Here is a 24,618-nt window from a genome sequence, read left to right as displayed (position 1 = left end):
ATTGCATTATTTCTTAGTTTGGATTTGATTTGAGAAATAGAATTCAAACCAAACATTGAATAAGAATAAACTCAAGAACAAGTACAAGAACAGTTCATCTACTTAGGCATCTAAATGAAAATTGTTAGTTTTGGTTGTGTTTTGAAGCAGGTAGTTCATATTGGTCATTTTAGTTTTCAATGATAATTTTGTTGATGCATTTTGCTCCTCATGAGTTAAGCTCCTTGAATGTGTTTACCCTCAATGCCCCTTAGTTCTCAATAAGTTCTCAATTTGTGGGCTTGTTCCTTCTTAGATCCTTCAACAGCTATGAACCAAAGGTAATGTCGAGGATATTTTATAAGGCTTTGCTGTGGATTCAGGGGAAGGAGGAATGCTCCCTTGACTCCATGTGATCACCTTCCTCTTGTGGGTTTCACTTCACTGAGAAGGACTTGAAAAGACATCACCTGGTCAGGGGAGAGTCTGTCTGAAAGCACATTCAGCTCAATCTAATTATTCAGGTCAGGAATTTTTAATGATCCTGGTTCCTGAGTCCTTTCAATATGTGATCATAGAGTCATAGAGATTTACAGGAAACAGACCCTTCGGTCCAACTCGTCCATGCCAACCACATATCCCAACCCAATCTAGTCCCACCTGCCAGCACCTAGCCCATATCTCTCCAAACTCTTCCTATTCATATGCCCATCCAAATGCCTTTTAAATGTTGCAAGTGTACCAGCCTCCACTACTTCCTCTGGCATATATTCCATATATGTACCACCCTCTGAGTGAAAAGGTTGCTCCTTAGGTCTCTTTTGTATCGTTCCCCTCTCACCCTAAACCTATGTCCTCTACTTCTGGACTCCCCCACCCCAGGGAAAGGACTTTATTTATTTATCCTATCCATGCCCCTCATGATTTTGTAAACCTCTATAAGGTCACCTCTCAGCCTCCAACGCACCAGGAAAAACAGTCCCAGCCTGTTCAACCTTTCTCTATACTCAAATCCTCCAACCTTGGCACCATCCTTGCTGAACCCTTTCAAGTTTCACAACATCTTTCTGATAGGAAGGAGACCAGAATTGCTCGCAATGTTCCAACAGTGGCCTAACCAATGTCCTGTACAGCCGCAACATGACCTCCCAACTCCTGTACTCAATACTCTGACCATTAAAGCAAAGCATACCAAATGCCTTCTTCACTATCCTATCTACCTGTGACTCCACTTTCAAGGAGCTATGAACCTACACTCCAAGGTCTCTTTGTTCAGCAACACTCCCTAGGACCTTACCATTAAGTGTATAAGTCCTGCTAAAATTTGCTTTCCCAAAATGCAGCACCTTACATTTATATAAATTAAACTCCATCTGCCACTTCTCAGCTCTCTCCTTCTGCAGACCACTCCAGGTTCATTTTCTCCCCTTTGTCTCTGAACTTGGACACAGATTCACAGGAGAGAAAAAAAATGTCCGATAAGGGAGTGAAGAGGAAATTTCCCTGAAGCAGCAGGAATTAAATAATAAGAACAAAGACTTAAACAGTAGCTCCAGGTAACCAAAGAAGAGATGGAGGAAGCAGCTTCAAAGTAAGAAGCAAAATAGGGAAAATGGGAAGAATTTGAAGAAAGGATGTTTAAAGCCAAAGGCCAAAAGCAATGAAGCAACCAGCCCAGGAATACAATGACAGCTCAACCCAGTTCTAAAGCTTGGGGTGACAAGTGTCTCACAACAGTTGGGAGAGCCAGCCAATACTGGACTCCTCAAGGCAAGGTCTATATGAAGGTTTATGCCCGAAATGTCAACTCTCCTGCTCCTCAGATGCTGCCTGATCTGCTGTGCTTTTCCAGCATCACACTTTTCAATTCTGATCTCCAGCATCTGCAGTCCTCACTTTCTCCCACTGAAGCCATTGCCGGTCAGTTTGTGGCCCCCTGAAGGAACTAAGGCCCCAGGGACAGAGACTCTGTTGTCATGAGTGAGCTGCTGATCAATCAGAGGCAAGCATGGGCAGTTCTTAGGAGAAGCCTCATTCCTGATGAAGGGCGTTTGTCCAAAACTTCAATTTTCCTGTTCCTTGGATGCTGCCTGATCTGCTGGGCTTTTCCAGCATCACACTCTTGACTCTAATCTCCAGCATCTGCAGGACTCATTTTCACCTGTTCTTAGGAGAAGCTGTCCCACTATTTTCTCAACACCTTCACATTGGGGGAATCTCCAAATTATTGTAGTCTGAATCAAATGCATGTATTCTGACTAATCTAAAAATGCACTTGTGAACTATTCAATCTCATACTCACGAGTTACGAAACTAAGCAGTTCAGTATGTCTAAAAATGCTTCTGATTCTGAAAGTAACCTGTAAAGTATTGTCTATCATACATTCACAAAGTTTTCCTTATTATGGCAGTTACTTTTTTCACGAAAACATGCATTATACCTTTCACAAACCAAACCAATCAATTTCAAACAGAAGGAAGTGTCTGTAAACTCTGCTGAGATGTCCCTTACCTCCTGAGTTTTGAGCAGTATCTTCTCAATGAGGATTAAAAAGCTGTGGGGATCTCTGCTCACGAGTTCTTCCAAGCTCCAACGGTTCACACAGAACCCAGCTGAAAAAGAAAGCCAGGATTGGTTGACAAACTAACAGCAGCTAGGGACTCAATATATTTATGTAATGGGATTGAATGCAAGATTTTCCCTGCCGGATGGGAAATGATTGAAAGCAGATCAGTTACCAGCCTGGATTGCTCATCGTCTGATTCAATATTCCATTGACTACATTGTGCCAACTTGTTCAATAAGATGAGCAGAATTGCCAAACTTTCTACACGACATCTACACATAGACATTCAAGGTAACAGTCACTGGATAGCAATTAGCAGAGAAAGCATGATTCCAATTCTAGCATCTAGTACATTTTTGATCTTTATTCCAGCACCAATGGTAGTCATGTGTTCAGCCACCAAGCATCTTAAGCTTTGTAATATCTTCCCTAAACTCTTCACCTTTCTTTATCCTTGAAGACCAGGATTTCTGTCATCTGTCCTAATACTTCTTTAGGCACTCTTGTGTCAAACTTTGACTAATACCGCTCCTGTGAAATACCTTGGCATTTTTAAAAATGAAATTAAAGATGATGTCTGAATGTAAAGTGCTTTTTACAAATATTATCTATGATGCTCCTGTTGGATTCTACTAGGAAATAGGAAATGAATAGGAAACAATAGAAGTTTGAACATGAAGTAGAATTTTTTTGAAATGCTTTAACTTTGAGAATGATTAATAAAAGTTAGGGGAACTCCTGGTTTTAAATGCCTCGGGTTCAGAACAGATTAATTCTGTGTTTTTGACATGGCAGAATAAGTGAAAGCTGGAACTCTCTGCAATGTTGCATAAAAGTAATATTCTATGAATATTTTAGAATATTAGTTGTTGAAAATCATTGCATTTCAAGTTAGTTCCCTTTTCTACCCAGATGTATGAATCTAAATCTTTCTGGTGCTGAGTAATTATTGCAGTTTCGGAACAGTCTTGTGTACTGTCAAGGCACTATTTACAGAATCTATTACTGTCAATTCAGAACTAATTTTACACAAATTTGTCCTTCAGAAAGCAGTTTTTCTTTTACACAATGAAGTAAGTCATTTGTGTTGATCATTTCCCTTTATAAGCCTGCAAATGGCAAAGGGCATCATACTCAGAGGCTGGGACTTTTTCCAGTGAATTACCCCATTGAATATCGAATTGATTATGTGAATGAACGTATGTAAGGAACAAAAAAAGTATGATTTAACATTTATATCTGTGCACTTGGGTACCTAAATCAGTGTTTTGAAAAATAAAATGTGCAGTTATGTTGAGTCTGACATCATCACAAAAGAGCTTTACAGCCAATTAAATATTTTCAAAAACATTTGCTACTGGAATGTGGTGAAAATTATTAGTTACTTTGGACTGAAAGAATCCACAAACAGCAATGAGATAGTAACTGAATAATATAATTTCAGGGATCAGAACTGGCTCAGACACTAGGAACACTTCCTTGGGATCTTTAACATCTACTCGGGAAAACAGAGGTGCCAATTTCAGTCATCACTAATGCTTTCTTGCTTTAAAATGTAGGTATCTTGATTGTTCCAACTGGTATTCCAGTTGCTGAAACTGGCCTTGAACCCATAACCTTCTGACCCAGCCTACTACCAAGTCAAATTAGACACCTATGAAATTATACTATTCTGGTAAGAAGAAAATATCTGAATAACACCAGTAAAATGGCTATATTTAAAAGATTTCAAAAAAGAAATAATGTATAAGTTGAATCAATGACAGCTTGAAAGAATCTTTTTAAACAATTATTGGGTGAAATGCTAACATTAATAAATCATTATTATCAGTCCCAACAACATTCAGTTTGCAGGTAAATCAAATACTTTTGCAAATAAAGCAAAGAAATCATGTTCCAGAAGATATTCTTGCCCTCTAGTCGAATTTATGTCTTCAGCACATTCTCACATAGGCTCATATTCATTTATTTATGTGTACCGAGGAGGAGGTGGAAGTGAAGATAGTGAAAGATACTATGTCAGGCCATATGTGTTCTTAGAAGTGGGGAGGATGCTCACTTTAAATAGCAGTTTTTGTAAACAATGTGTGTAACATTTGGCAAAAATGATGAGAAGTAATATACTTATCTGTTCAGTCTGAGTTGCTGAAGTGTGTGCATGTCATCTACTTAACAAACTCCAGATCTTACACCCACTGCTACTGTGGTTTGATCAGAATATCATGAATGTGTGATCACTAAATGCTTAGCATTATAAAAAATGTTATTCATGATCTAGAATGTATCAGCTTACCAGGAATTCATTTTAATGAAATGGGACATAAAGTTATGGTTAATTTATCTTATCTGCAAGGGACTTTTAAAAATAATAGGTTTATACTGCTACTGTAACTTTAATTCACTTTAATAATAAACATCAATTAATCCTGATGAAAGGTTACAATTGGAAACATTGACTCCCCCACCTCCTCTGATATAGCTTGACCTGCTCTGATTTTTCCAGCTTCACTCTTTATCCACATTAATCAATCATTGACCACATCTCTCCATCAATGACAACAAAACAAAGGAGCTGGTCTTTCACTTCCAGAAATGGAGGGAAAGGCATGCCCTCGTCTGCATCAATGGTGCTGAGCTGGAGATGGCTAAGAGTGCCAAGTTCCTGAGAGTAATGATCACCACCAATCTGTCCTGGTCCACCCGCATCAATGTGAGGAGGCTAAGGAAATTCGTTTTTTTCTTAAGGACTCTTAGTGACTTTTATAGATGCACCATATCTGGATGCATCATAATATGGTGTAGCAACTGCTCTTCCCAAGAACACGAGAAACCATAGAGAGTTGTGAACACACTCAGTCATTATGCAAAGCAGCCGTCCATCCACTGATACCATCTATACTTCTCACTGCCTCAGGAAAGCCACCAACATAATCAAAGATCCTCACCACCCAGGTTATACTCTTTTCCACCCTCTTCTGTTGTGCAGAAGATATAAAAGCTTGAATACGTGTACAAATAGATTCAAGAACAGCTTCCACCCCGCTGTTATCAGACTTGTGAACAGACCTCTCTAATGTTAATTCTGATCCCTCTCCCCGCACCTTTTCTGTGGCTGTAACACTGTATCCTGCACTCTGCTGTGCCACCCAGATGCACTCTGTGTGGTTTGGTCAATATTGATTATCTGTATAGCAATCAAAGCAACACTTTTCACTGTATCTCTTTACATGTGACAGCAATAAATCAATCAATCAATTTTGTTTACACCTTCATTTATAAATTCAGATCTCTGCTTTGTGATCAAGCATATACAAGACTTCTCTAATGTAAGTAGAATCAATCAAGGAAAGATAAAACTTGCTTAACTATGAGGTCAGACAAGTTAGAGGAGAGATTAAAAAAAGAACTGCAGTGAGAATTGTTTAAACATTGGCCATTTTCAACTATTTCAGAGCAATAATTCAAAAACAAACTGTACACTAAATGATAATCCCAAATCAGCAAAATGAATGTCTTGTGAATAACAAAATGCTCTGATCAGATTACATCTTGAATGATGCACTTGGCTAAATGCTTACTGAAATACAAGAGGATTATTCAATTATAAATTGACCACATTTGAACACATGATCTGAACTGGCACCTAAATGTAAAACTGAGGGAACACTGTAATGACAACAGTCACTGACACCTCTGCCATCCCAGGAGGATGTAAAGATCTCATGGAACAAAAGGTGACTGGGCCAGAACTCTCCTTCAGATGAAAATAGTACAACAATGGGATATCAATGTTGCCAGGGGATTGGTTTATGAACAAGGGTTGGAAAAATCTTGCGCTTCACCTTGGCAGAAACAAGAGGAAAGAACTTTTCAGAGGTATTTAAGATACCAAGTGGAAGGGAATAAACCTAGTGAAATCAGGGGCTCAGATGGTAGCATTCTAACCTGAGTCAGAAGGTCGAGAGTGCAAATTTCACTCAAAGGACTTCAGCACAGAAATTTGAAGTGACACTCCAATGCAGTATCGAGGGAGTGCTACTTTACTGTTGGTGCTGTCTTACAAACGAAACATTAAACTAAGTCCCCAGCTACTCTCTCAGGTAGATATAAAGTATCCAAAAATCACTATTTAAAAGACTTGCAGGAGAGGTATCCTGGTGGTTTGGTTCATATTTACCCCTCGGTCAACATCACAGAAATAGGAATCTGCTCAATATGGTGTTACTATTTTGGGACCTCGCTGTGCACAGAGTTGTCAGTTGTATTTGCTGCATTTTAACAATGACTTCACTTCAGAAATGCTTCATTGGTTGCAAGGCTCTTCAGATATTCTGAGGTTATAAAAGGTTATATAAATGTTAGTCTTGCCTTTTCGTACAATAACATATTAAACAGTAACTAAATGACTACACACCCAAGTTAATTTAATGAACAATTTGATTTTATCCTTCTCTGACTGGGTGTTTGGGCTTTACAGCATTTCTGCTGAATCTACTGGACTACACAGAGTCAACATCCATGCTAATCAGGTCAAATCTTTTTCTGTGTCACAGTCAGTCTGCACTTTCCAGAACGTCTTTAAACTTACTGAGTTGTAATTGTTACAATAGTAGTAAATGTGCGCAATCAAATTCTAACTTCCTTCATTCTCCTGGTGTCTATGTGGGTTTCCTCCGGGTGCTCTGGTTTCCTCCAAAGTCCAAAGATATGCAGGTTAGGTGGATTGATCATGCTAAATTAGCCCATGGTGTCCATGAATGTGCAGGTTAGGGGAATTGATCAAATTAAATTAGCCCATGGTGTCCAGGGATGTGCAGGCTAGGGGAATTGATCAAATTAAATTAGCCCATGGTGTCCAGGGATGTGCAGGTTAGGGGAATTGATCAAATTAAATTAGCCCATGGTGTCCAGGTATGTGCAGGTTAGGGGAATTGATCATGTTAAGTTAGCCCATGGTGTACAGGGATGTGCAGGCTAGGGGAATTGATTCTTCAGGAATGGAGGAAGAGAGCTCCTTCAAAGAAGGCATGCTTGCAAGAGGATTCCTGAAGAAGGGCTCATGCCCGAAACGTCGATTCTCCTGCTCCTTGGATGCTGCCTGACCTGCTGAGCTTTTCCAGCAACACATTTTCAGCTCTGATCTCCAGCATCTGAAGTCCTCATTTTCTCCATGTTAAATTTGTCCATGGTGTCCAGGGATGTGCAGGTTAGGGGAATCGATCATGTTAAATTAGCCCATGTGTCCAGGCATGTGCAGGCTAGGGGGATTGATCATGCTAAATTATCCCATGGTGTCCAGGGATGTGCAGGCTAGGGGGATTGATCATGCTAAATTAGCCCATGGTGTCCAGGTATGTGCAGGCTAAGGGAATTGATCATGCTAAGTTATCCCATGGTGTCCAGGGATGTTCAGGTTAGGTGGATTGATCATGTTAAATTTGCTCATGGTGCCCAGGGATGTGCAGGCTAAGGGGATTGATCATGCTAAATTAGCCCATAGTGTCCAGGGATGTGTGGGCTAGGGGAATTGATCATGTTAAATTAGCCCATGGTGTCCAGGGATGTGTGGGCTAGGGGAATTGATCATGTTAAATTAGCCCATGGTGTCCAGGGATGTGTGGACCAGGGGAATTGATCATGTTAAATTAGCCCATGGTGTCCAGGTATGTGCAGGCTAGGGGAATTGATCATGCTAAGTTATCCCATGGTGTCCAGGGATGTTCAGGTTAGGTGGATTGATCATGTTAAATTAGACCATGGTGTCCAGGGATGTGCAGACTAGGGGAATTGATCATGCTAAATTAGCTCATGGTATCCAAGGATGTGCAGGCTAGGGGAATGATCATGTTAAATTAGCCCATGGTGTCCAGGGCTATGCAGGCTAGGTGACTTGATCATGCTAAATTAGCCCATGGTGTCTAAGGATGTGCAGGCTAGGGGAATTGATCATGCTAAATTAGCCCATGGTGTCCAGGAATGTGCAGGTTAGGGGAATTGATCATGCTAAATTAGCCCATGGTGTCTAAGGATGTGCAGGCTAGGGGAATTGATCATGCTAAATTAGCCCATGGTGTCCAGGAATGTGCAGGTTAGGGGAATTGATCATGCTAAATTAGCCCATGGTGTCTAAGGATGTGCAGGCTAGGGGAATTGATCATGCTAAATTAGCCCATGGTCCAGGTATGTGCAGCTTAGGGGAATTGATCATGTTAAATTAGCCCATGGTGTCCAGGGATGTGCAGGCTCGGGGAATTGATCATGCTAAACTAATCCATGGTGTTCAGTGATGTGCAGGCTAGGGGAATTGACCATGCTAAATTAGCTCATGGTGTCCAGGGATGTGCAAGCTAGGTGAATTGATCATGCTAATTTAGCCCATGGTGTCCAGGGATGTGCAGGCTAGGGGAATTGATCATGCTAATTTAGCTCATGGTGTCCAGGGATGTGCAGGCTAGGTGAATTGACCATGCTAAATTAGCTCATGGTGTCCAGGGATGTGCAGGCTAGGGGAATTAGCCATGAGAAATGCAGGGATGGTTTGGGGCGAGAAGGTGGAACTCTGCAGGATGGGTTATGTGTGGGATGCTCGTTGGAGGGTTGATGCAGACTTGATGGGCTGAATAGCCTCTATCTGGATTGTAGAATCATAATGTCCTACTGTAAAATCACAAAGTCATACAACATGGAAACAAATCTTTCAGTCCAACTTGTCGTAGCCAACCAGGTTTCCCAAACTAAATTAATCTCATTTGCCTTTGTTTGGCCCCAGCATCCACCACTTCCTCTGGCTAATTCTGTGATTCTGTCTGATTGTAATACATGAGACCTTTCAAGGACAATTCTCTTTTAAGCTGCTAATTGCACACCAATTCAAGGCAAAGGGCAAGATTTATACTGTACTAGAGGAGATTGTTGATTGGACTGATAGAACAGGGCTCTGCATATTAATATATGTAGCTTCCAGTACACAGAAATATACTCAACTACTCGAAGGTAGATACATTAATATATGGGGCCCTGGTCTTTGCAGACAGAAAGAACATCTACGTGCATTGTGTCTGTTACAACTCAACAAAACAGGTGACAGACATTCAGTGGTTCATCTCTTTAGGAATGTCCAATGCAATCAGAGTCAACCTGCTTGGTTTAAAATTTCAATGAAGCTGGTATTTGACAGTCAATCATCATTAATCAGTGCATTCGCCATGGATATGCCACTATCAATCTAAGTCAAATTGCAACCCAATCAGCAGTTTCTTTTCATGCAATAAAAATGCTGGCTTTCCTTTTGAATTGGGATTTTTGCAAATTACCCTGATGAGTACAAGTTTTATCAAAATGTTTCTTTTTTCACCAATATTCAAGTCTGTACTCCCAAAGGATTATTATTTTTGCATTATTTTCCTTAGGTTTCCCAATTTGATTTTTTACATCGGTCAAGTACGTAAACTATTGCAATGCTTTTCCTTAGAAATTCTCTTCTCTGATCGAGCCAACAGTTGAGATTAATCTGTATGAAACTTAAAGGAAACATTTTTCACCCATCTGTCTGAAGAAGCATTTGGCTAGAGTTTCTAAGGAGTGGTATACAGATTGCCACTCCAGCCTCTCTTTCTTTTACAAAAGGGAGAGAGCTTCACATTTCTAATAGGAGATTCTGATGAGGTCTCCCACAGAAATGGGGAGCTGTATTTCCTTTCTGACAGTTCTTTCATAGCATACCACTGTCAGAGGAAGGTGAACCATATCCCCTTTCAACAGCAGTCAGCTACTGTATTCTGAAATGTAAAGGTGATGATAGATGCTCTGACAGGTGCAAGTGTAACCATAGTGTGCTTCAAAGGTAGGGTACCAGATGAGTATGGACGACCATTGCCAGGTAAGTCAGATGCCAGGTTGTCAGGAAATTATGAAGCTAGCTGAGTTAGGGTGCCAGGTGAGTAAGGAGTCAGGTACTGGGATTACGATTTCAAGTGGAAAGCTGATTGGATAAGGTGTCAGGATGCAACTTGGCAATTGAGCCATATGAGTGATGCACGTATAGGGTAGTTTGGGGTGGTTGGGAGAAATCAGGTCCAACAGGGGATGGGGAAGATAGTTGCTGCGTCCAGGAGTTTCAGGTCTGATAGTGGAGAGTTCAGTTCAAGTTTGGATATGGGTGATGTGGGGTTGGATTAAGTGTGGTTGGGGGAGGGGGTGCATAGTAAGGGAATCAGATCTTGAGTTGGTGGGTGACAGGTGAGGTCAGGGTGTGATGGAAGTGTACCTTGCTCAGGGAGTTACACTATGTATTTAATAGTCTAACTTTATCCTGAATAACCATTTTGCTTAAATTTATTGGAATCTCCCAAAGTTGCTGATTTAACTATCAGAGAGTTCCAGGAGTAAAAGAGAAAAATAAATTTCCTGCTCAATTGCCGCAGTGGGGATTCCACAGGATCCCCATTCAGCTCCCATCCATACTGAAATAACGATTGCTGAGCCACCAGAAAATTTGGGCTTTTGTTCTTTCTTAGCTGTATTTTTGATGAACCCAATACTGTTTAAAGTATGAATGATCAAATGATGCAGAAGTTTTACTTTTATTTCTTCTCAGTTTCTAAGTGAGCCCATTACAAGGGATACAAAGAACAAAGGATGGACTATATGATTGAAGCAGGTGGGGCAAGTATCCAAATAATAACAGGATGTGTTCAGTCAAATCACGTATGTTATCTCAATTCAGAAATGAATGCCTTTTTCTCTGGCACCAACACTTTGTACGCATACAGAGAGCTCGTGCTAGAATAATCATTCAGATTCCAGTCTAGAAAAAAATAGCAGATGTACAGACAATGGAAACATTAGCAAATCATTCTAGAAGCACAGAAGAGCAAGTAGACCATACTGGAGAGGGACAAGAATAATATTCCACCCATCTTTCTCTTTCAGCTGCTAAATGAACTGTTGTTCATTTCCTGTATTTCTGACTTTACCTTTGGTAACATCTGTTTAATTTAAGTCCATATTTATTACAACTGTAGTTGAACTTGCCTTTCCACTGATTCCACAGAACAGTCATCCATTCATATCATGCAATGGTGTGGCAGGATACAGATTTGCATTTAAGATTATTTTTACATGATAACTTCCCAGTTTTGACTCGGCTATATGAGCATGACAAACAAAGACTAGGTATTTCCCCAAAGTGAGGCATAAGTAAACTAGGGTCTCATACATTTTGCTTATGGTTTCACTGAACCCCTTGAGTGCAGAAGATTTCATAGATTTCATAGAATCCCTACAGTGTGGAATCAGGCCCTTTGGCCCAACAAGTCCATACCGACCCTCCGAAGAATTTCCACTCAGACCCATTCCCCAACTCTATTATCCAACATTTACCCCTGACTAATGCACCTAACCCACACATCCCTGAACACTATGGGCAAGTTAGCATGACCAATTCACCTAACTTGCACTACTTTGAATTGTGGGAGGAAACTGGAGCACCCGGACGAAACCCACACAGACACGGGGAGAATGTGCAAACCCCAGACAGACAGTCACCCAAGGCTGGAATCAAACCCAGGTCCCTGGCGCTGTGAGGCAGCAATCCTAAACACTGAGCCACTGTGCTGCCCTGTTTCAGATATTTTATCAGAAAATTGATGGAGCTGAGTTGGGATAAATTATTCCTCTACTGAGGGTGTCAGGAACATGGGCCGAATGGCAATATGTAAAATTGGAGCCAGGTCATTCAAAGCTTATGCCAGGAAGCATTTCTTCACGTAAAGATTTCTGAAAATCTGAACTCTCTCGCCCAAGTAACGGGTGAATTTTCAAAACATATAATTTTGCATTTGCAGTAGGCAACAGTTTTAACAGTCACCAAACATAAGCAAGTAAATGAAGATAAACTATGAATGAATTGAACGTTGCAACAGGTGCAAAGACCTATTACTGTTCCAATGTCCTTTTCTTTTCTTTTGATTGACTAATGCTTCTACCACTACAGCCTCCAATACCCATTATACATCGTTTTCCCTGGAATTTTTCTAAGCTCCTAGAGTCATAGATATACAGCATGGAAACAGACCCTTCGGTCCAACACATTCATGCACACCAGATTTCCCAAAGTAAACTAGTCCCATTTGCCTACGTTTGGCCCATATCCGTGTAAACTTCCCTATTAACATAGCTGTGCATCTATCCTTTAGAAGCTGTAACTATACCTGTATCTAGAACTTCCTCTGGTGGTTCATTCCATAAATGCCACACTCTCTGTTGACAATGTTGCCCTTCAGGCCCCTTTTAAATCTTTCCCATCTCACCGGAAAAGGTTTGAATTCCCCTACCCTCAGGAAAAGACCTTTTCTATTCGCTATATCTATGACCCTCATGATTTTATAAACCTCAACCTCCTACGTTTAAGTCCCAGTCTATCCAGACTCCCTCCATAACTCAAACCCTCTAGTCCCAGTAATGTCCTTTCTTCACCCTTTCCAATTTAATAACATCCTTCCTATAGCAAAGCAGCCAGAACTGTATGCAGAACACCAAAAGTGGCCCCACCAATGTCCTGTACAGCTGCCTGTTGAAGTACACACTCTATGCTGGTAATGTATCAAATGTTGTTTATTTATTCAGCTAATCCTTTGAGCCAAGTGAAAAACATCTTAATTTACGATTTAAGGTGAGCAGTCTACCACCCGATCTGTGTAGAACATGCCCTGGGCAATTTTCCACACTGCTGGTTAGATGCCAGTGTTGCAACTGTACTGGAAGAATTTGATGAGGAGAGTTCTGGAGCATAAACCTTCAGTATTATTGCTGGAGTGTTGCCAGGGATCAGAGCCTTTGCAATATCCACTGCCTCAAAATGTTTCTTGACATCGTGTGGAGTGAATCGAATGTCTCACTGAATGGAAGACTATGCTAGAATTACATCTGTCTGTCTTGCGAATGCTTACTGCTGACATTACTAAGGACGTTTTCAGTTTCTGCTAGTTACCACACAGGCTCGTTCGAAACATGATTTGTGGAGTCAGCCACTATAGGGGTTATTATCCTTCTTGTTGTGGTGCTATGAAATGCAGGGAAATTGAGGAAAAACAGATGTCCCAGCAAGCCTAGGACTAGCAGCCAGTTTCACCGGATGTGAAACAACCTCAATATGATGAGGCCTCATCTCAGGATGTGCTGGAAGTACAGAAGGCCCAGACTTTAGACTCCTTGACACTTTTTCCTCCAGATACGTGAGGCACAGTGTCCTGGAACACTGTCATAGAACTAAGCTGATGCTGGAGTAGGACATGCGATATAATGGGGAGGGTAGCCATGTTTATCCCAATTATTGTCAAAGTGACAACTACAAGACACTTTTATATCACCAGTTGCTTCTGAGGATACTCTGGGACTCTGTGTGGGATCTCACAATCCTTAAACCACAAATGGATCTAGCCTGTTATCAAAGGCCTTGGTGTGAGATTACATCACATCATCTGATAAGGTCAGCATTTCAGTGGGCTTTGCCAATATAACTGGGTTCTGCCTAGTACAGGGCACTACAGGCTGGATACAGACATTGTGTTGAGAGCGCCATATCATAACCTGGCAGAGTGCACCCACAGAAAGGGGTTTCTTTTCCAACAATGTAGAAGCCATCTGTGATCATTAGTACCACAATTTAGAAATCTGTCCCAACAGCCCTGGGAACTTCCATGAGAATTCTCAGTTTGCTGCTCCACTTCTGGATGCCTTTTAAGGATATCACTGAGAGATAAAGGCTGGCTGATGATACTACTGTGCAACCCCCTGACTGAGGCTGAACATTGAGATATCCTTTCACTAGGCTGTCATTGAGCTAAAGGGCTTGCTGAAGATGAGGTTTGGTGTTTAGGCCAGTATGGAGGTTGGGGGAATGTGGGGGCAAGTGCTTATAAGAGAAAGATGAGGGCTATGAGCACTCAGCAAAACAAGCTACACTGGAGTTAATCACCTCTCATTTCCAACAGAAATTGTACAAGGTACAATGATCACTCATTGACTATAAATTTGTTGGTACTCAGAAGGTGTACTCAATCAGTCCCAGCCTGCTCCCACAGCTTTGCTTTATTTGTTTATTCCTTGGTTTGATTGGTGTTATATAAAAGTGAATAATTCCAACCATTTGAAGACTTTCCGGTGTGTGGTGGTCCCACATTGATCAATGAGAAGATGTTGGGTTACACTGGGCATTGAGGAAAGGGTAGCACTCCCTCAGACAGAATTCTAAGACAGGATGACACTAAGGATGGGTAATCTGTGTAGCTCGGTCCCTAACATGTCATACATTTACAAATGTGCACTTGTTTTTGCAATGAAGTGTCAGCCATGACACCTACACGTTCTGAGCAGTATTTAATTTTAGTTACGTGCACGGTGAAGGGCAGTTCCTGACTGACCTGGTATGTGGCTGGGCTTTAAAAATAGTACCAGCACTGGGGAATCCTGGATGTTCCTGGCAGTGGTGAATATTTCTGCCTTTGGTGGAAGGGGAGATAGGACCAACAAAGCACCCTAAAGGCATTTTGCATAGGTAATGTGCAGATTTTTAGGCAAAGCGTGAGAAAACCCAATTACGCTCACTGAGGAAACCTTTTCCTGAAACCAATAATTTTGCTGAAACTCAGCAAAAATTATATAGCCGTTTCCTGGTAAAATTCAGCACGATGATTTGAAATGATTTCATTGATTGTAAAGCACTGGGTCATCCTGATATCCAGAAATAGATTACTTAAACGCAAGTTTTTCTTACTTAATCATGATGTCAAGCACAAGATCCAACCCTCAGCATATGGGGATTCAAATTAAGACTTCAAGACTATTGTACAAGATTTTTACAACATATTGATTGCTGTGAAATCAAGAAGTCGAATCCAAATCAACGATTCAACTAAATTTCTAAAACTTGGAGGCAATACTTGGTTTTACTCACATTAATCTACGTAAAGAAAGTTTCATGTTCCTGCATTCCTACATTGGATAATGCTTTCAACAGAACATGGTACAAATGAATTTTAATCCAAATCCAACTTTCATCTCATAATTATTTGATCAAGGTAAAAGGAGGGTAAGCAAAACTCCTTTACACCATGCTTGGTATTTGAAATACTACAAATCTAAATGAAAATTGTTCTCAGAGTAATTCAATTCTAGGCCATTGTAGTGATATTGACAATAAAAACAGAATCATGACTGAGAGTATTGTCTACTTTCATTTCTTAAAGCTCAATCTATGATAAACAGCTCAAATTGTATTTGTTTAAACTTTTATAAGCTGAAATGAGATTGAAGCTCTCCAGACTCAAATGGTCGAATAAGTTGTGAACCCATTTCCTTCCTGCCATTATAGGTGTCACAGTATAGCTGCTCTAGTGAGTTAAATGTGGACAATGATTATGTGGCATTTTTTGTTAAAGGTTTATATTCAAACCTCGCTTTGAGACAAAAAGGGTGAAGCTCATTTGGAAATCAATAACTGCAACTTACCCTAAACAATGGCCTTTCATCAGACTTATACCTTTGCTTTCTCCTCCACAGATACATTGAACATTTCCAGCATTTTCTTCATATTCCCAACATCCAAATTAAAATTATGTTAAAGTGAGGGTTTCTTCAATTTTAGAGAAATCGCAAACAAATTTTAATCGTTAAGAGAAATATACTTCTTTGAAAAGCCAGCAGGTATTTCTTATAACTGCGTGAAATGGGGTATTTCAAAATATTATTATGGAAATTACTGTCTTGAATTATAGAATCCATACAGTGTGGAAAAAGGCCATTTGACCCATCAAGTCTGTACCAATCCTTTGAAGAGCATCCCATCCAGACCCAACCCTGCACAATAACATTGCATTTACTATGGCTAATCCTTCTAACCTACACTTTCCTGGACAATATGGAGCAATTCGGCGCAGCCAATATACCTAACCTGCACATCCTTGGACTTTGGGGGGAAGCCAGATCACCTGGGGCTGGAATTAAACCTGGGTCCCTGGCGCTATGAGGCAACTGTGCTAACCACTGAGTTACAGTGCTGCCATTACTTGCAGTCACTATGCTTTCCCATACAAATGACCAAGTAACAAACATATTATTTGCATACATAAATTTGCATGTGCAAAAATTCAGAGAAGGGATAATGCTGAAGCCTACATAGATTAAGATTATTAAAACATTATTAATTATAATATGACAAGTATTATTTTTTAAAAATTCCCTTTAAGCCAGTTTAGAGAATGATATATTAGCCCATTTATCAATGAAAAAATGCAAAGTCATTGTAAATATCGTATGCAGTGATTCCTATTTGCAATAACTTGCCATTATTAGTGTTTTTATATCGTAAAACTTTGCAAATTCATTTGCACGAGAGCCCAATATGCTCATGGACCAAATCAAACTTTTTTTAAACTTTACTAAAAACAGCAAGGGTGCTTACCACATACCACTCAAGACCAAAATCTGAACATTCAAATTTTAAAAGTTTGCCCGAAATCAACCTTGACTCAGTGGTCACACTCATGCTTGAGTTAGTAGTTTGTGGTTTCAAACCTATTCGAAGGGCTCAAGCAGATAACAGAGATTTCGTGTTAACATGAACGAGGATCGGGACTAAATGTTTATGGCTACAATGTATATTCATGAGGAATAGGAAAATGGGAGACAAGGAAAGGTGTGAGGCAGTATTGATACAGGATGATGTTATTGTTCTCCAAACTTATATATGCAAATAAAAATGTTTTGAATTGTACATTGGCCACCTGTTCTGGAATGGATAGTAAGCACTTGTAACATCAGCATTCTCCTCTTAACAATAATTTTTATCATATTATTTTGAAGTTCCCTATTTCACAGTAACACAAAATGTACTCACTGGCCGATCAAAGCATATAACTCAAGGGTTCGAATATTGAACCTAACCATTTGGAGTTGAGGAACTGGAAAGGTGTGTTTAGGACACTTAACCTTACAAAGAGGGACAGTAAATACAAAGAGAACATAAGCCAAGTTTAACCTTACAAATAACTAGTTAAGCCTGAGCTCAGGTGTTGTGCAGAATCTTGGGTAGTACATGTTAAGAAAGATATTTAAGCATTGGAGGGGAGGTTTAAGAAGAATGATACATGATACAACTTTGGTTATCAAGAGAGATGGACAAAGGTGGAATTGTCCTCCTCATTAAAGGGAAATTAAAAGATTGAGAAGATGTATTTAAAATTAAGAAGGGTTCTAATCAAGCACATCAGGGCGAATGCTTTTCTTTGGCAAGTGGGTTGACAACCTGAGGTCAAAGATTTAACATAATTGACAAATGAGCTAAAGGGGATATAAGGAGATTTTCTTTTCATACAGGAGATGAGATCTGAAATGCACTACTCAAAAGGGTGGTAAAAGTAGGTTCCACAGGAACTTCCCAAACGCTATTGGACAGATTTTTGAAGCAAGGTAGGCCTAATGTGTAAAAACAAGGCCTTAGGTGCTCCCAGCATGGTGTGCAAACTGCAGAGAGTGAAACACTGGAACTTGAGCTAAGTACGGGAGTTTAAGGGTATAAATCTTAATCTGTTGCGTTCGTAAAATCTAGCAAACTGCTTTATGATGCAATGACCCTATGTACTTGAAGATGACTAATTTGCAGGGTTATGGCTAAAATGCTGAGGTGTGAGATTATAATGGACAGCTGCTAAAGTGTTGACAAAAGCATGATAGGCTGAATGAAATCCTTTTATGGTTGTATGACTCTACATTAGAAATATTTTGGAAAAACTACTTCAGGGTAAATTTTCATGAATGACTTCATGATTGCTACACTGCCAACAACAAAACGGGATGTAGGAACATTTCAGGGTGTTACAGTGTTTTGCTGTGCGTCTAAATCTCATCAGCAAGTTTCAATATGAAGCATTAATGAAATCATTTCTGTGCATTAAATCCGGAATCTGGTATATTGTAGCAAGGATTGTATCCAATAGACAGATTCCTGTTATAAACACTAAACTTGCATTTGGCCCTTATCATTTGCTATCTAAGATCAAAACTATCTGAATCTGGTGGGACACAGGGGTGTACATGTTTATGATTTTGAGAAATTCAGTAGTGCAATGAGTCTGTGCTTCTTAGCCATTGAGAAACTGATTTCTGAGTTTTCAAAGACACCAGTTTCACAGGGTATGGTGTTTTAATTGAAAAGGAGGATAAATGCTAATTACTGGCAACAATCCCCACTGTCACATTCAAACCTTTCATCTAAGCTGTTAAAGATGTTTACTGAAATAACACAGGCAATAAAGCAGAGATTCAGAAGTATGAATAAACTATACTAGAAAATAATTTGAAACAAAATGACTCACCCTTCCAATTAGAGGAGACAGTTCTATCCAATCCGTGTAGACATCTCTCCAGGGCATGATGGATGCGATCCTCTGTACAGGAGGTATGCTGCATTTTATATCATCGCCTTAAAAAAGAAGGAAAATTTATACTTGCCATTACTGGCTGATTGGTTCAATTAAGCAAAGATGCCCACTTGAGTCTGGAATACTAATAAAGATCATTGACAGCCATTCTTGAAAATACTAACAATACAAAAACTTCAATTTAAAACTCATCTCCCACTTCAGTAGACTCAGTTTTTCAAAGTGACTTTCTCATATTAAAGAGGGTTTTCTTGAAGTTTCCTCAATTTCATCATCCCAAATAGTGCCACTAAAGTCAGGAAGTGATGCATCATACAGTCAACAGGCATATGATGTCATGGTGCTGGGCACACAATGTCCAAATAGACAGTCACATGGGTAAACCCACCATTTGCCTCACCAGAGTTCATTTCTTCACTTGTGCATGGATAAGTTAGTTAGAACAAGCAGATAGTGTTCTGAGGAAGGGTCACTTGACCCAAAATATTAACTCTGATTTCTCTCCACAAATGCTGCCAGATCTGCTCAGTTTTTTCAGCAATTTCTGTTTTTGTTTCTGATTTACTGCATCCACAACTCTTTTGGTTTTTAAAAACAGAAAGTTCTGGAGCAACATAGGAGAAGATATTGACATATTGGATATTTTCTCTGGTCTAGTAATGCTCTGGAGAAGTGGGTTAATCATCCCACCATGGCAGATGAGTTCAATAAGAATCTGGAATTAACAAAAGGTAGCCGAAAGGCCACTGTGCAAATCCTTATTGTCTTTTGTTTTAAATAAACTATCTGATTCACTTGGGAAGGAAACCTGCCATCCTCACTTGGTCTGGCCTACAGACTCTCAGCAATATGGCTGAGTCTTTACTACCTTCTGAACTCGGCCTTGCAAACCACTCCGATCAAGAGTGATTAGAGCTGGACAAGAAATGGTGACCTTGCCAGCAACATCCACATCACGTACAAGAATAAACAAAAATCTATGGTGACTACACTGAAAGAGAAACAGAATGAAAATATTGTGAGTCCAACATGACTTCTCTTCTCTCTCAGGAATAGTAGTTGAGTTTCTCCAACATCTACTGTTTTTATTTTGGATCTCCTGGTTCTGAACTATGCCTTTGTTTCATTATACAAAAAGGGAGGCAATGCCACTGGACTGATATTCCAGAGACCCAGGTAATTTTTAAAAATTAATTCATTCGCAAGCTGCAGGTATCTCTGGCTAGGCCAGTTTTAAGTGCCCATTCCGAATTTCGCAGAAAGCAGTTAAGAGTTAACCTCATTGCTGTGGGTCTGGAGTCACATGTTGGTCAGACCGGGCTAGCAGCTTCTTTCCCTAAAGGGCATTAGTGGACTAGAGATGGTTTTTTTATGACAATCAGCAATGGGTTAACGGTTATTATTAGACTCTTATTTCCAGATTTTTAAAAGTCGAATTTGAACTCAAATTCTACCATTTGCCGTGGCAGGATTTGAACTCGGGTCCCCAGAGCATTACCTGGATATCTTGATTAACAGTACAGTGATAATACCACTTGGCCTTCACTTCCCCAGGGGGTTGTCAGTGGTCCCAAGTCTGAATCTCACCATGGGCGATGATGGAATTTTAATTCAATAAAGTTCTGGAATTAAGAGTCCGGTGATGACCATGAAACTGTTGTTGATTGTCAGGAAAAGTCCATGTGATTCACTAGTGCCCTTTAGGGAAGCAAACTTTTGCCCTTACCTTGTCTGGTCAGCATGTCACTGAAGACCCACAGCAATGTGTTTGGCTCTCAACTGCCCTCTGGGTAATAAATGCTGGCCTAGCCTGTGGCACTCACATCATTGGAATGAATTCTTTTAAAAAAGTAATTGTGTCACCTTTGTGAAAGTACACACCTTTTTTTGGTTAGTTTTACCCACTTGAATTATACAACACTGCTGTTCAATCTGTAGTTTGGAGTAGGTAGATTGCTTGTATTAGCACTGACTGAAACATTTAGAACAAAAACTACTCTTCCTTTTCAGTTTAATCATGCATGATATGTAATAGGAGAAGATGAATAGAAGCAACAGCAGCCATTCAAATAATGAATCAGTTCTCGCAAGGTTTGTGAAGGTTTGTAGCTCAGGTTGAGGTTTAGGGTGTAGGTTTGCTCACGGAGCTGTAGGTTTGATATCCAGACGTTTCATTACCTGGCTAGGTAACATCATCAGTGGCGACCTCCAAGTGAAGTGAAGCTGTTGTCTCCTGCTTTCTATTTATATCTTTCTCCTGGATGGGATTCCTGGGATTTGTGGTGATGTCATTTCTTGTTCATTTTCTGAGGGGTTGATAGATGGCATCTAGATCTATGTGCTTGTTTATGGCGTTGTGGTTGGAGTGCCAGGCCTCTAGGAATTCTCTGGTGTGTCTTTGCTTAGTTTGTCCCAGGATAGATGTGTTGTCCCAGTCGAAATGTGTTTTTTTTATCCGTGTGTAGGGCTATGAGGGAGAGGGGGTCGTGTCTTTTTGTGGCTAACTGGTGTTCATGTATCCTGGTGGCTAACTTTCTTCCTGTTTGTCCTACGTAGTGTTTGTGGCAGTCCTTGCATGGAATTTTATAGATGACGTTGGTTTTGTCCATGGGTTGTACTGGGTCTTTTAAGTTTGTTAGTTTTTGTTTGAGAGTGTTGGTGGGTTTGTGTGCTACTAGGATTCCGAGGGGTCTCAGTAGTCTGGCTGTCATTTCTGAAACTTCTTTGATATATGGTAAGGTGGTTAGGGTTTCTGGCTGTGTTTTGTCTGCTTGTCATGGTTTGTTCTTGAGGAATCTGTGCACTGTGTTTTTTTGACTATCCGTTCTTCTTGAATACGTCGTATAGGTGCTTCTCCTCTGTTTTTCGAAGTTTGTCTGTGCTGCAGTGTGTGGTGGCTCATTGGAATAGTGTTCTGATATAGCTTCGTTTGTGTGTGTTGGGATGGTTGCTGGTGTAGTTGAGTATTTGGTCAGTGTTCGTCAGTTTTCTGTATACACAGGTTTGTAATTCTCCCTTGTCCTTTCTTTCTACTGCGACATCCAGAAATGCGAGTTTGTTGTCAGTTTCTTCCTCCTTGGTGATTGCATTACTACTTATGTATATTTTCCAACTTCCTTTCAACATGAGGACAGTGGCAGTGACAGAGAAAAATCATCCAATTCTAGATGCCAGCTACATATCTGAACTTGACCAAAATAAATATTACCGCAAAATTACATTAAATAACTTTGTGCAAATTTATCCACAATAGATAGAAGGACATAATTGCAGTAAATGTAATCAGAGCTTGTGGTTATTAAAGATTAAATTTGACACCGAATTCTATCGATTGTATGTACAGTGTCAAGCCATCAGAACAAAACATTACTGTCCAAATTGCCTTGTTGCCCCAAGATCTTCACCACTGCAGTACCTTCCCTAGTTCTCACCATTCAAACACACAAGGTGCATGGAGCTGCTGTATTTTTAGACTATTTATTGATAAAGTGAGTTTCTTTTAGAAACTACTGTAGGAAAAACTTAATATTTTGGTAAAATACATTTAAAAATTGTATTAGCAAATGTGAAGAAAATAAATTCCCCTACAGTTTTCATAGAATTTTTGTGGTTTCTTTACAAGGGGAGAAAATAGGAGTTTTTTTTTGTTTTAATAGATGTTGAATTTTTATTTTGTTTATGTTGAAGAGCATTTTAACCCTTTCAGTCTTGTGATGTAATTGACAAGGAGGGCATCACTGGACCCAGTGACTCCATCACCCATATAGTAGGACCTTCCTGGAAGGCAACTCTATGTTTTAGATCATATTCTTGTCTCCGTTTTTCAGGATCATCTGAAAGGTACCTGCTGATCTGGGGATGGCAGTGGTACTCCAAAGCCATGACTGATTAGTAGAGAGAAGGACTGAAGTTTTTACACATTTGATCTTAAGGTGAGCATCACACAGAAATTTCCAATCAGGACATTGCAAATCACTTATTTCATTTCCACAAGTTTAGAGCTGCAATAAAAATAATCAATTAAAGAATTTCTAATCAGACTTCACTAAACTTACCCCATAATGAGGAAATGCACCACAAAACAGCTACAAATTATAGAATTGAAATTCTTGAAAAATTCTGCATTTAACACAGTTGTATGCTGGGATCCAAATGACATGTCATCATCATATAGGCAACTATAAATCCGAGCAGCATGTGCATTGCCCACAAGACGAGTGCGATTCTATTTTATCATTTCCTCAGTGAGATCAGGTACTTTCATTATCAAAATGACCCCTTTGAAAAATCAAATATTTGCAAAAAAAAGTTGATCAATGTTAGAAATTTGTGATTTGGACTATTCAATCAGACAATTTTAACAACACTATTTAAACACAAAAATGCTAATGAATTGATTAAGAATATTGCTCTAGGAGGATTGCTGACTTATTGACCTCGCAGTGCTCATACTGTATCTTCGCTGATGATAATTTATCTTTCTTTCAAAATAAAGCCTTAACGTCCTTGAGGAGATAGTATTGTTATGGTAATATCACTGGACTAGAAATCCTGAGATCCAGGCTAAACATCTGAGGACTTGGGTTCAAATCACACCACATAGGTGGTGAGATTTGAAACCAATTCATAAATCTGGAGTTGAAAGGCAGCTTCAGCAATGGAGTCATGATCATTGGCTGTCGTAAATCCGTGTCCTCTAGGGAAGGAAATCTGCCATCCTACATGTGACTTCATATCCACAACAATGTGATTGACTCTTAACGGCCCTAGAAATGGCCTAGCAAACCATTCAGTTCAGGGGCAATTAGAGATGAACAACAAATATTGGCTTTGTCAGTGACACCCAGATCCCATGAAAGAATAAAGAGAAAAAGCCTAGATAATGTCAACAATGTCAACTTTTAAACATAAAAGTTCAAAACTAAAGGAAATGGATAGTGCAAAATTAAAGGTTATAGTTGATCAAAATGGTTTAATGTTTCAAAAGTACTTGATTGGGAAGCTCCTTTGTTATTATCTGAGATAAATGCTATAACAATTCTTCCATGAACATGACAGAATACAGTGGGTATTTTGCATTCGATTTGCCCGTAAATCTTCACCTCTGCCTGTACAGAACAATTCATGCAATATTTCATTATCTCTGAACCAACTACTCACTGTTCCTATTCATTTGAAGTGAATCAATTTGAACTACTGAATAATTTGATTTATTTATTTTATTCACAGAAGGAATATGTTGAGTTTAAAGTAATAGTCTCTAACTGCTGACGGCACAAATCCTTCTACATCACCTGATTGCAGCACAACTTGAGAACAGATGACCCTGATTGTGGCTTGTTGCTTGTTTATATGTAATCCTTGCTGTGTGCGTTGTACATACAGAGGATGATGTTTCTAACCCAGCTGAGCTTGCTTTCTGTGATGATTTTAATCGCCATAAGATCATAAGTTCCCATGAAAAGCTTATCCTTGTACTCTTCTATTTCTGTAACCACGATTTTGGACCTAGTCATTTTGTACTTACGATGACACCTTGTGCGGTGACATTGTACACTTTTCACTCTACTCTTATACCTTGCACGTGAATACACGTGACAATAAAACTTAAATATTAAAAAAAATCTCCTTCA

General features: G+C 39.7%; 1 protein-coding gene across 1 annotated transcript in view; it reads right to left on the bottom strand.

Moving 5' to 3' along the window:
• pik3r5 (phosphoinositide-3-kinase, regulatory subunit 5) overlaps nt 1–24,618 on the bottom strand; it is a 99,627-nt gene that overhangs the window by 58,369 nt on the left and 16,640 nt on the right. Inside the window, exons 2-3 of the mRNA XM_060844206.1 lie at nt 18,920–19,026; nt 2,492–2,592 (exon numbers count right to left, since the gene is read on the bottom strand). Of these exons, the coding sequence (XP_060700189.1) occupies nt 2,492–2,592; nt 18,920–19,013 (195 nt within the window). The 5' untranslated portion in view covers nt 19,014–19,026. The remainder of the gene's footprint in view (nt 1–2,491; nt 2,593–18,919; nt 19,027–24,618) is intronic.

Source organism: Hemiscyllium ocellatum, chromosome 25 (assembly GCF_020745735.1).
Source record: "Hemiscyllium ocellatum isolate sHemOce1 chromosome 25, sHemOce1.pat.X.cur, whole genome shotgun sequence".
Taxonomy (NCBI): Eukaryota; Metazoa; Chordata; class Chondrichthyes; order Orectolobiformes; family Hemiscylliidae; genus Hemiscyllium; species Hemiscyllium ocellatum.
Note: the sequence above shows the minus strand (reverse complement) of the source record. Positions and strands in the feature narration are given on the sequence as shown.